The sequence below is a fragment of the Anoplopoma fimbria genome, chromosome 8 (assembly GCF_027596085.1).
Source record: "Anoplopoma fimbria isolate UVic2021 breed Golden Eagle Sablefish chromosome 8, Afim_UVic_2022, whole genome shotgun sequence".
Taxonomy (NCBI): domain Eukaryota; kingdom Metazoa; phylum Chordata; class Actinopteri; order Perciformes; family Anoplopomatidae; genus Anoplopoma; species Anoplopoma fimbria.
The window spans coordinates 13241158-13254772 of NC_072456.1; the positions used below are offsets into that span (position 1 = coordinate 13241158).

At 38.4% G+C, this 13615-nt stretch overlaps 2 protein-coding genes across 3 annotated transcripts in view; both read left to right on the forward strand.

Moving 5' to 3' along the window:
• Positions 1 to 2897: 2897 nt before the first annotated feature.
• On the forward strand, positions 2898 to 4002 carry fam163ab (family with sequence similarity 163 member Ab). Its single transcript, XM_054603492.1, has 2 exons — positions 2898 to 2990; positions 3604 to 4002. The coding sequence occupies exons 1-2, from the start codon at positions 2898 to 2900 to the stop codon at positions 4000 to 4002; spliced, it is 492 nt and encodes a 163-aa protein (XP_054459467.1).
• A 2604-nt stretch (positions 4003 to 6606) lies between these two features.
• Positions 6607 to 13615, forward strand: part of rabgap1l (RAB GTPase activating protein 1-like) — a 103885-nt gene continuing 96876 nt past the window's right edge. For both annotated transcript variants that reach the window (XM_054603533.1, XM_054603534.1), the window contains exons 1-2: positions 6607 to 6683; positions 12697 to 12917. In XM_054603533.1, the coding sequence (XP_054459508.1) occupies positions 12780 to 12917 (138 nt within the window). In that variant the 5' untranslated portion in view covers positions 6607 to 6683; positions 12697 to 12779. The remainder of the gene's footprint in view (positions 6684 to 12696; positions 12918 to 13615) is intronic.

Consider the following 13615-nt stretch of genomic DNA (forward strand, 5'->3'; position numbering starts at 1 on the left):
CTCCTATGCAAATTAAAAGTATTTTCTCATTTAAGTAAGAAATGTAGTGGGAAAAAATATATTTTCTTAGAAATTTGAGTTAGTATGTGTTTGCTAATATCAATTTGGGCAATGTAAATCTGAATCATAGTATCACAATACATAATTTCATCACATATGATTCCATTGAAAGGCTATACATTATCATATTTAATTATTGCCCAGCCCTACCATTAAGTGGTTTCTTATGAGTGTTGTGTTTGTGTTGCGGTTGTGAGAGGTTATCACAATTACAGTTCTTGGTCAGTAACCACTGAGTGAAGGTTTAGTTGCTTTGCTGTTCTCTGGGCTTATTACTGTGGTGATCTGGTGAGAAGACCAGTAGATGAAACCATCTCAATAGTAAGGTGGCTGAATTTCACTAAAACAGGTCTCTTATTTAATATGTCCCTCATTGACACTTTGCACAATGATGGACTGACAAACTTCATCTTTCACATCACAAAACAGGACAAAATTATCACCTGAAACCATAGCATACACAAACACAAACAGACTTCTGTCAATCCATACATCAAACAGCAGGAATCTTAAGTAACAGGCTGAGAAATGAGCTCTGTGTGGTAATGCAGAAAAATATAAATGCATTTATCAACATCCATACACATCCGTATCCGTAGTGCTACTAACTTAATCCCTTCCTTTCCTAATTTCCTTTCAGTAAATACGTACATTTTCACCTTCTCTATCCTTTTTTCTTTCATTCTTCATCGCTCATTTTCTTTCATTAAAACGCCCTCCACCCCAATCATGTATTTGGCATGTCTTAATCAGCAGTAATAGATTTCATTTCACCTAGACGAGCCTCAGCATGCAGATTAAAAGCCCTTAACAACAGAGCCCCTCGCCACTAAATCACTTTTACTGCTTCTCTGCTTTAATGTAATGCTGCATGCATGTGTTTGTGTGTATTTGATTGGGGATGAAATAGAGTGATATTGCTCAAGATTATGCACATCTGAGGATTTGGGGACTTTGATGTTTTCATGAATGATTCTCAGTTTCTTTCCTCTCTGTCTGACAGCAGTGATGTGACCTATGAGTTCTGTTTCACTGATTATTTGTAGCAAAACTAAGAAAAAAAATGTGAAACTACCTGGCGGACTAGACTGTGAAAGGAGTGAAACCTACAGAAACTCAAACTTCATCAACAGAATATAAATATAATGACAATGTTGTTTATATTTACAGCAGGTGGACACATATATGGTAAATGGACTTGGGCTTGCATTTGTGGAACACTTTTCTCGTCTTTTGACCACTCAAAGCACTTTACACTCCATGCAAACATTCTGCAACATAAACTCATCTTGACAATTGTTTACCGAGGTAATAAATCAGTTGAGAAGTAAAGGCATTTTCTCATTGACTTCTATATAATCTGATTTATTTTTGCGACCAGAAGAGTCGTCCCCTGCTCGCTATTAGAAAGAATGCCAGTTTAAGTCACTTGTTGTGATTGTGTCAGAGGAAAGATGTTTCAACTCTGTGATATTTTTTTGAAGCTGTGATGTGATAGTAGATTGTGTTGTTGTTGGTATTTGCAACAGGTATTTGCAAAATACTGATTGACATTGCATCACACTATAAGAACAGGTGTTGCTATTATTTTTTCCAATGTGTGTATGTATGTAATACAACATTTGTTTGTGTGTGGTTGCAATGGTGCATGTTTATGCCCTGTGCACATTTATGTATCACTATCATGACTGTCTTACCTTGCTTCCCCTTTTCCTTCAGTTCTCCCTTTCTGGCTGCTCTTTTTACTTATTTGGGAGTGTCCTTACTTCCTTTCTTCTATTTTTCTTTATACCTTGTCATCCTATTTATCCCAAGGCATTATCTAGTGCCAGAAGGCGTACTGTACGTTTGTGTGTCTGTGAGAGATATTTTACTGTTCACTCTGTGCGCCACCTTGTGGAGAAAATTGTAATGCTTCTTCAATTGAACTGTTTCCCATTTCTTCAGATGTTCATACAGTGTGGCTCTCCAGCGGTGTGACCTCTCACCTTTGACCTCTGATTTGACCTCTCTACACCCTTACAACCTTCAAACACTCTTCTGATGTAAGTCAGTCAGTCTGTCTGTCTGTCTGTCTGTCTGTCTGACGGTCTGACGGTCTGTCTGTCCGTCCATTCTATGACATTTAATATAACTACCACTGTTACTGTATTTCTCTGCTTTCAGGTGTTAAGCAACTTTGCTGAACGTGAGTATAACAACAATACACACAACCAGGTTTACTCTATAAAACGTAGGCCACATGGCAAATTCAGTTAAATTTTGTTCTGTTAATCTAAATTTGCATACTTGGTGTTGGTAAAGATGAATGTGATTTATACATTAATTTTGAAAATGATTTGATTTCTGGTTTTGGTTTTCAGTAACATTAAGTTAAATACTCATTTAAAAAAAAAAATATTTACAATATACATATTTGTATATTTAGAGAAGCTTAGATTAACATAATTTGTTAATTTCTGCTACAAAAAAAGCACTTCGGTTTAAAAGTTATTAAAGGATGTAAATAAACAGCAAATTAAGTTTAGAATAATAAAATATATATATATTAAGATCTCTTTAAGATGGCAGTCCATATCTATCAGAATGCATATTTGTATTTAACTCATTTACACTATGCATGTTTTCTACCTAATTCTCCCTGCATTTTTACAGAATGACATTTTGAGTTTGCTCTAGTGACGTAATTAAATAGTAAATATATTCCATCTATTTTTACATGTGATGGTGACCTTTGCCTGATTTAATTAAACTTCACTTTTGCTGTGCAGTGGGAAGCTCTTGTTAATAATGTCACTTCATGTGCCCGTGTCAGAGTTTGATGGAGAGCTGGTCGGATGACAGCTGGAACTGTTGTCATAACCGGAGGAATACTGGCCACAGTGATACTTCTGTGTATCATAGCTGTGCTCTGTTACTGTAGACTCCAGGTACGCCTCATAAAGTGTGTATTTTAAACATGTTTGAATCCCTCTTCAATATTAAACCTTTTGCCACATTGTATTATCACATCACCTTACAGGAGACTGTGGGCGAATTTCTAATTGTCATCAAATATATGAAAATAATCATATAATACTGGCAGCAAGATTTATTTAGACTTATTTAATATTTTGGGAAAATTGTATTTTGAATATTTGGTAAGAATTTATAGTTCACAGTAGTTTAGACAGTTAATATAATTATATATTAGCTTTGACTTATTAAACTTAAAACCTCTACCTTAATTAGCCTTGAAAACATACTTTTCTTTTAACAACAACAACAACTTTTGCCATTTCTCAGTTCTCAGTGCAGCTTGTCTTTTTCTAGGAATAGTGAAGAAGTGGGGGCCAGTATCTTTAAAAAAAAAAAGGACTGAGTAAAACAAGACATTCATTTTGTATCAAGAAAATAAAAATCTCATTCTATTAGCATTCTGATTTTTTTTGGGATAAAATAAGATAGCACATAATAACAAACTCAAAGTTGTAGACTTGTAGACTGAAGTGCAGCCAGTTTCATTCTGTATTAAAAATGAAATGGACATTACTCTGTCTGCAGTACTACTGCTGTAAGAAGAATGGGTCTGACAGCGGCTCCGTCTCTCAGCAACACTTTGCGTGCAACGCTTGCAGTGTCTCTGGCCTGGACGGGTCGATCGTCACCCCGCTGTCCATGTCACCACCAGAGCCGCCCGGATCCTCCGACCCCACCAAACCCACAGGGGGGCAACGCAGTTACTGCCCCACCTGCTCACCCTATGACTCGCCCTTCTACATCCGTACCACTGATGAGATGCGCAATGGTGGTGAGCGCATCACCTACATGCCCACACACTATGAGAACCAGGCGCTGGCGATGCCGCTGCCCGCCGTCCGAGGCTCCCTGCTGAGGGAGACCCAGCGAGGCCGGCCTCCCGATTTCTACACCAACACCAGAGCCATCAGCACTGAGGTGTGACCATCCTCAAAACCCCCAACACCACCCATACACACACACACACACACACACACACACACACACACACACACACACACACACACACACACACATAGACACCCCTCTCTTCACTTACACACACACACCAGCACCACCACTAACAAGACCACAGACATACTTTAGTCACCTGCTGCAGCTGTGAGTGAGGATCTGCTGGATAAAGGCCCACTGTTTGTGGATGTTATCACATTTATTTAGGGTTTGGGGGGTTTAATTGAGGATGGTCCAAGACAACTGCTGAAGACTAAAGTCTGTGATACGCAGCAATCACTTTCAAATCTAGCTCCTCACTTTATACCCTTAAATTCAAAGTTTTGATGTTCACTAATAAAGTAATTCTGTAATTTACGGTAGATAAGACTGTAGGTTTCATGTAAGAAGATGTCTCTTTGTGCTCCCACATGAAGGGTATGGTTGTAAACTTGTAAATTGTTCGTTGACTGTTACTGTGTATTTAATGACTGAGGGCTATCTTAGACCATTTATGATTTTCCCCTGCTTTACGTCTTCCTAATGACAAAAAGACAAAAAATTTGTATGATGAAGTATGTAGTAAATATGAAGCAGTTTTGTCATGATAAGCAGACTGGAGACAGAAATGCATTCGAAAAAGTTTAATGAGGGAAAAGTCAACATCCTCTCTGCAGTTTTCTGCATCTCTAGAAGCATGCTTGAGTTTCAGGAAAGGTGGAGGAGGGCGGACGACTGGAGCTTTCTCTACGCAAGCTGTCTGGCAAACTACTGCAGCTCTTCATCTCCTGTCATCTCCTTTCAACTTTTTTTCATTTCATTGGAGGTATTTTGGAAGCACGGTGCACACCCATCAAGATATGACGATGATGCACATGTAGATAGGCATACAAGTATATAAAACTGGATCATTGATACAGTAGTTCTCTTGGGTTGCCAGATCCACAATGAACCCCCACTTTCTCCCCTAAGGTGTAGGCCTGTGAACAAGCAAGGACGCCTGAGCCCTTGAACGCAACGGTACTAAGCTTGAAATGAACTGAGGGAATTTCCCTTTTGACAGCGACGCAACAAGTTTGATTTGTAAATATGAACCAGAAAGCAATGAACAGCCACCTCCAGATCCCATTGAGTTCTTGAAGAAAAAGAGATTTAACTTGGGATTTCAACATGATGTATTTCGATTGAGGGAGTGTGATTTTCAAGTTTGTGCTATTTTGTCTACGCACTCCTCCTATACTCCTGTACTACTCTCATGTTGAATCTTTGAAATGCAAATAATCAAGTTATTTATTTTCATGTTTTTGTTTTCATATTGTGAGGAAGTTAGAATACACATTTATGTGATGGAAAACTGTTTCACAGTGCTCATTTTCTACATTACACCTACCCAGCATTGCGTGTCATACACAATAATATTTCTTCTGATTTTTGTATTTATATTTATGTGTATTGCAAAAATCAATGAGGCTGAATGAGCAATGCAAGAAACCTTGAGGACTTGCATGGTGTGATAATGAATAGGTGATTTTTCAAGATTTTCTGACAGGCCTAGTATTATCATTCAAGCATTAAACAACAATGCATAAAACATAATTAGAATTCATTGATCAGCAGCTACCTCACTTATTGCTCAATTACTTTTTCATTAAGCTAAGTGGATACCAACTGCAGTGCAATTACACTATGTATCTTAAAGCTCCTTTAGACCATTTTACACCAGAATTGTGTTTTTTCTTCTTCTCCGGATTAATTTAAATAGGTGAATAAATGTACAGAGGACTGGCAAAAATTAAAGTTTATCACTGAAGGTTGAAAGGTTACATTTTTGGAAAACTGTTGAAATCTGGTCAGAAATCTCTAGATTCTCTGGCAAGGATTTGGTGAAATAAAAGCAGAGTTTCTCTATTTTTTGTGGTTGTTGTCCACAACCACAAAAAATGATACATAGTCATCATTCATTTATTTGGACATTGTATTAACTATTTATTTTATTACTTACTCAACCCATTATCTTTAAAAACAGAAAAAAAGATTTTTAGAAATGTGGTTAAAACAGATATTGTACCTGACGAATACAGAAACAGTAATATTTGACAGTGTTAACTTTTGAATTAAAGATTTGTAACTGCTTGAAATGTTTATTTGTGTGATAATTGACAAGACTACATACCAACACACAGTAGTATACACAGTATTACTATTTAATTATTATTAAATCAATTAAACATTTTTTTCCAGAGATATTTTGACATTGTTTTTGTTTCATCAAAATGTTAAAGGGTGAAAGGAAAAACCTAACAAACCATAAGCTCCGAAAGCAGCACGAACTTTGACCTCCAGCTAATAATTGTCATGTGGAAAACAAACCACTTTCAGATGCTGCAATTGATTTTCAGAACAATGCATTCATTAATTTCACATGTACCAATTTGATTATCCAACAGGAAATGAGACCTTTGAAAGGATGCTACTGCGTGGAGACAGTAAGTAGAGGTGTGTGAGCCGGACACTCTGCAGTAGTACAGCGCATGCGTGTAATTACGCTAACATTCCAAACCGGAAGGTGTGTCGCTAAACTCCCGAGTGATTCATCTTCTTAAACATATACGATCTTCGCTGCAACTCCTCTGACAGCTAGCAAGTGAGCGACTCCCCTGCGCTCTAAACAAGTAAGTTGACAGCTATGTTCTTCAACCTACGTGTCGTTTTCACTGTCACATTCACATGCAGGGAGAACAGGATCGTTGTTTTCCTTCTACTTTGTCCTGATTTTCCTCCGGAGTCGGGCGGGGTGCTGCTGAGTGAGCTCGCGTCTCCAAATAGTGGTCCAAGTGTTTTGGACTTCGAGCTGGTTAGCGTTAGCCACAGTTAGCTTTAGCTCGCAGGTCTAGGTTAGAGCACATAGGTACTTCCTCTTTAGCCCTCTTTCACCTGTCCTGTAACCAGCTCCTTGTCCACAGATCCGCTTGTGTCCAGTGTTATTTATGTGGTTATGTTATCATAAAATGGCTGTGGGGATAAGTTAGCCTGCTTCGAGCTAACCCTGCCTTGAGGTTGTAGGTTTGTGTGTGTGTGTTGTGTGGGTTGTTTGTGTCATCAAACGTGAGCTGCTGTGACATGAGTCTGTCAATTTTACAAACACATTTTCAGTTTCCCTTACTAAATGTCCGCGTTCAGAGGGAAAAGCTGCCATGTTATGCCAGCCTGCTGATGATGCTGAGAGAGGCTGTGATGTGCTCCATCCAGGCCCGCAGCAATGACAGCTCACTGCTGTAATGAGGGAGAAAACCTTCCCCTAAACAGCTTATGACAATGTTTCAGTCATTATATACAAAACTGACAACTGTTTCCTCAGCTGGATAACAAGATCATAAACATTTGATTTTAATATTAGTCATCAGGTGACTCTTTTTTTTGGGAAATGAACCATTTACACACATAATTGGTGTTTAATTCAGAAAGGCTCACAAGGCTTTTGTTTGACATATAGTACCAGTCAACAGTTTGGACACACCTTCTCATTCAATGGTTTTTCTTTATTTTTTATTTTTTTCTACATTGTAGATTCATATTGAAGACATCCAAACTATGAAGGAACACATATGGAATTATGTGGTAAACAAACAAATGCTCAACAAACCAGAATATGTTTTATATTTTAGATTCTTCAAAGTAGTTAAATGAGAAGATGAGTCCAAACTTTTGACTGGTACTGTATTCCACTCAATAGATTTTCTAGTAGACTGGCGAGCTTACAGGTATGTGGTAGAAAACTTGTCAGTACCTCAGTCAACTCACTGCGGCTGCTGTCATGTTGTCACAGTATTTGTTCTGCTGTCTATGGAACAACTCCAGGATTGTCTCCGGGTGACCTGAGAAAGCTGAGACCTAATTATCCACAAGACATTACTGAAGCAGGACCAGGAAATATTATTCAAACTATCAGTGTTTCATTTGGACCTTTGAAATTGATAATAAAAAGTTTGTTAGACGTTAATTAAGCCCCATAAGAGTAAAGTTACTCCAAACAAGGACACTCAATGATTTCCGCAATATCATATATTATAATAAAGTCTGACATTGTTCATAGGGGTTAGTAGCATATTTTCTTGCTTTGTACAACATCAGCATCTGGCTGTTAAGTTGACTTGCACTTTTGGCCCTTTTGCAAGTGCAACTACGAATTAATTGGGAGTTGGACTTGTTTTTTTAACTGCTCAAGCTGCTCCGGTTGATACAAACAACATTTAAAATAATGTGGAGCTGCTATTAGTTGATTAATCTTACATATTTTGATAGTCAATTAACCATTAAAGTTCAAGCAAAAGCAAATGCAAATGCTGTTTTCAGTCCTTGACCAGCAGTGGATTGTGGATGTTTGAACAAACAAAAGGAATAAACAGGTACTAGTCTGATATGGGCCGGGCTTTAGCATTTGGCACTAAACCAAAGTGGCCTTTTGTTATGTGTCTTGATGAAGAGGTAGTTCTTTGTCATGAAGGAGCTAGTTTATTCTGAAGTAGCATTCGACAGCCAGCCAGAGAACTAACCAGTATAGCAGGAATTACTTAGCTCTCATTTCACATTGATCCTTATATTTACTCAATTGAGTAGTCCATTCATAGTCTTTACAGGTTGTCATAGCATCGTACTTCAGGTCGAAACTGTGTACTTTAACGGGAAGTGATTTAATGACGCGTGCAAGGTTTTTCTCTGTTGAGCTTTGTGGAGAGTCACCTGGCTCAATTTGTTGATGTTAGGACTGACTGAGGTTACTTGTAACAAGCTATGCGATGGTTGTTTTTTGCACAGAAAGGAGCCCAGGAACATTAATATGTAACTGGAACTAAACTCCCGAACCCTGATCGTACTAATGTCAAACCCCACACGGTATGGAGTTACTCATCCAGGCTCATATTGTAGCAGATTGCTAGTAATTACAGAGACAGGCTTGAGTGGACGACAGGGAAAAAATCTGAAAACAGACAAGCCCAAAGATTTCACCAACATAAAGATATTTAAGTAATACTGTCTTAAAAACGTTAGTTGAATCAGCCCAACGAACAAACAATGGGGTTATCTTTCATAGGCTACACATAAAACAGGTTTACAACGCTGCAGTGACGATCTGTTTAGTGTGCTTTTTGTCTTTAGAGGTAGGGATGATGGGTTCAGCAGGTTGGGCCGTCTTAGCCGTGTTCCTCACTTGAAGGTCAACTTTCAATTGTAGATAGACTGAGGCACAAGTCAGACAAGTAGCCATGATTATCTACAACCAAAAGAGACGCTAAGCCAATGCCTTAGCTATAACCGGCTGAAGAGACGGCAGTCAAAGGGAAAAGTTTGACCCAACCCTCCTGTGAAGTGTAGGTTTTTCACTAATGTACACAGGGTCATGTGAAAAATGTCATCAAGTACAATGTCATTTTGTCTTTCAGTATTCATGTGTGTCTGGTGACACTTGTATCTGTAACAAAACAGCGTGACAAATCAACCCATAGAAACACACACACACACACCCTCACAGATGTAATGTGTCCGGTTAGCCCAGTGCCTGTGGGTGTTGTTTAGCCTGTTTACACCATGGGCCACTCACAGTTTCCATAAAGCCAGTGGTCTGGTAGCATGGCTGCCAACTAAGACTGTACTGGAGGAGCAGGCTGGTAATGACTGGGTGCAAATTTGCTACTGAGTTTACAGTTTGAGTTACAGCCAAAAGGGAAGTGACTGTTCCACCACACAAGGGCAGCAACAAGAGTGAGAGTGAGATTAGAAACAGTGAAATCTGGATAACTGCTGTTTTATGTGTGTATAATAACCAGGTTTGAAATGAACAGTTGGCAGTAAAATCTTTAATGGATAATTGATTGGATTGGATTTAATGTCACCTACCTCATTTTCTTGTTATGACATAACAATCCCAAAGCCCTTATTGCTGTTTGTTGGTTTGTTTGTTATTCACTTTGCAGTTAGTATTACTTTTCATCACATGCAGTTGTACCTTTCTGTCCCAATGTGTGTGAGGGAGAGAGAGGGAGGAAGAGGGGGGAAGGGAGGGAGGGAGAGGGAATAGGATGATCTGTACTTACACAGTCAACATTAAGTAAGTATGATTAATTGCCAGTTCAGTGTGGCTGGAGTTTGTGTAACACATGCGTCAGATCCAGTATGATTTTAAAAGAAGAGATGTGATGATGAGAGCCGATGCATACCTTTGCTCTAAATGTCATAATGGTCCTTCTCATTGCAGCTTCTTGAGTAAGTAGAGAAGAATGCTGCTGTGTAATTGAATCACAGTGATTTGAGCACATGACTGTTTTGCTTTCCTCATGTATGTGGGTGTGTTCATTCATGTAACATTTGCCAGGGCTAAGTGTGTGTGAATGTCTTTTGTATGTGTGTAATCATGTTACTGTGTAGGAATGCCCTCTTCGTGCTTTGGGTCTCAACTATGTGTGTTTGCATCATAAATGCTGCACAATGCATAACGCAAATAAAAATCTCTTTGTCTATAAAATGTCCAAAACTAGGAGAAAATGACCATCACAATTTCTTAAAGTCCAAAGAGAACTGTTAAAACCAAAATATATTCAGTTCAAAATGATATGAAAATGAGAAAAGCAGCCTATCCTCACAACTAAGAAGATGAAACAATAACATTTTGGCCAAAATAACTCCAATGATTCATTGATTACTGAAATAAATCATTTTTCGATCATCTGATCTCTGGTTTTAGTACATTTCTAAATGTGTTTGGCATGAGGTCCCCCAGGTTTTAATGTACTGTTTTCATTTTCTTTCTTAAATGAAATAGTACAGAACAGTTACAAAACACTTCCTTAATTATAAGGGTGTTTTATTTATTTATGCTTACTTAATTTTTTAAAGCCAGGATTTAACCAGCTGTTCTTCAAGACATGTTGGCAAAATGAATGAGCCAGCAAGATCTAACATGTAGAGGCAAAGGTCTGAGACAGAGAGGGGCAGACAGACTTTAGCAGTGCTTGTCTGTCGTTGCTGTCCTACCAAACGTACACACAGAGTCCACAAGAGTAAAACCAGTAAAGTGCTTATTACAGGAGACAGATGCTCATCTGCAGTTTATACGTTTTTTGGGGGGGGTTTCTGCTAGAATATGTTTTCATGCTTTAAAGTGGCAATCCGTTCAGATGTGCATTTAAATAAAGCTCTGTTTGGTCACACCGTTAAAAAAAACATGTAAGATTCCATTGTTTTCACTCAAATATAAATTAAAAATCAATGGAATCTGGTTGCTAGGCAACAGCTTGGGTCCATGTTTAGTTCCCGTCAGCTGATGTCATTCAATTCCCTGCTACTGGAAATAAACTGAGACAAATTTAGAATGTTCTTGTTTAAAACTCTAAAATGGTCAATGTTTTTTAAAGTTGTGATGTCACAACTGTAATAAATTCCTGACGGTTTGTTTAAAGGCGCAGTATCTGAATGCCGGCTGTGTACATTTTTTCCTTGGATTGAGCGTTTCAATACTTTCACAGTATTTATATAGCACTTAGACCTGCTTTTATATGATATTATATTTAATGAAAATATCGAACTTTTTAAAATATAGGACCTTTAACATTTAGCTAAGCAGATTACATTACGTTACAGTCATTTAGCAGACGCTTTTATCCAAAGCGACTTACAATCAGTAGTATATTACATATCATTCACCCATTCACACACTGATGACAGGCTACCATGCAAGGTGCCACCATCAGACTCTAACTAACATGCAACACACGATGGCAAGTCTTCGGGAGCAACTTGGGGTTAAGTGTCTGCCGAAGCCGGGTATTGAACCACCGACCCTCTGATTGGAGAACTACCTTGCTCTCCACTACGCCACAGCCGCCACAGATGTAGTGAGAATGTAGTCTGCAGTATGATAAACTTGTGTTTGCCACAGAGTTTATATTCTGCAATAATCCAAAATCCAATGTAAAAATCCAGCTGGTTTATTGTCTAGTGAACCAGTGCGATGCTGATTTCCGGGCTGGCCTTCGAAATGACATCAAAATAATTTGTTGTACGTAGTGGTTGCTACTAGCAAAAGTATGTTCAACTGAAGCCAACTGCTGATGGCAGAATACTAAATATCACATTTCTTAGCTTAGAAAGTGTAAATGTGAAAAATAGGACCACACGGAAATTTGTTTGCCAGCTTGGGCTTGTCAGACACTGTAACAGGTATTAATCACACCCTAAGCAATGAAAACAACTTTAGGAATTGCGGAACAATGGATTGTGGTTACGTTAAAAGATTGTGCTCACTTCTGGGCTGGTATCATTAACTCAAAGATGACAGGGGGGATTAGAATAACTTTGGCCCGCAACCTAGAAATGTGGCCTACAAACCAGGGAGTTGTTTGGCCAGTGCCTTGCATTTCCTTGCTGTACTGAATGGGTGTGTTTTGGTTTGGCATTACAAATTACAGTGACAACACCGCACACGGAACATTTACTGTGATGTAATAAACCTTTTTTTTAAAGTCAGTGTTAATAAATCCTAGACAGATGCGCCTCCGCCTACGTTGTCTAGCACTCTAAACTCTAAGATGATCTTGTTACTTTTTCAGTATGATGCCTAAAATGTGCACTGAAAAAAACCAAACAAACATCTGCTGTATTGTCTAATGCAATTTGTTTGTCTTCCCACAGAGCTGGGCGGAGAAGACAGGACAGGGAAGGGGAGAGCTTTAACCCTGGTCTCCCCAGCCGACCCCTGAGTAAACTAGCCAGCCATGGATGACCGCTCCTCACTTGGAAAAGTCAGCAGCTCCACCGAGTCCGTCGCCACCGTCACCAGTGAGGAGTTTGTTCTGGTGCAGACTAGTGCTGCAGGGTCACCGCAAGGCTCTGAGGGGAAACCACGACTCAAGGTCAGAGCCATACATGGACAGACTTTTACACTAATTTTTATTCCCCCCCAAAGAACACATATAAAGCCACTTGAAGGCTGCTGGTGAGATTTTCCATTGCAAAAGGTGCTCAAACACAGCAGGAACAGCCTTTTTCACCCAAATAATTTTGTTGGACCTGTTGTGTTTCAGAATAAATTGCAATAAGCGATATTATTATTATTATTATTATTATTATTATTATTATTATTATTATAAGACAATTATTATAAGACAATTTTATGCAACTGATATATTTATATTATGATAGCATAATAATGCAAGTCCACATTTGCAATGAACCTTCATTTGTCAAGAATATTTAGACATTGGAGTAGAAATTTGAAAAAAATATGAATATATCGTAGATAGATAAACAAATAAAATAAAACCGTATAACCTAAACAATAACTAAAAAACAGTGTGGGATCTGTTAACATAACGTAATACATAACATAAATGCCCATTTCTTATAATGGTAGAAAAACCCTGCTGTTTATTCTGGCATCATGAATGTAAACACATTATGCATGTAAACACAACGGGCAATATATAGGTCAGCAAAAACAATTAAAGTCATGTCCCTACATCATATGATTAGTCGATATTGTACAAATTATTGAGGTTATGTCTATACATCTTCAGATAAGATGATGTAGTTATTATCGGGGCAGGTACTC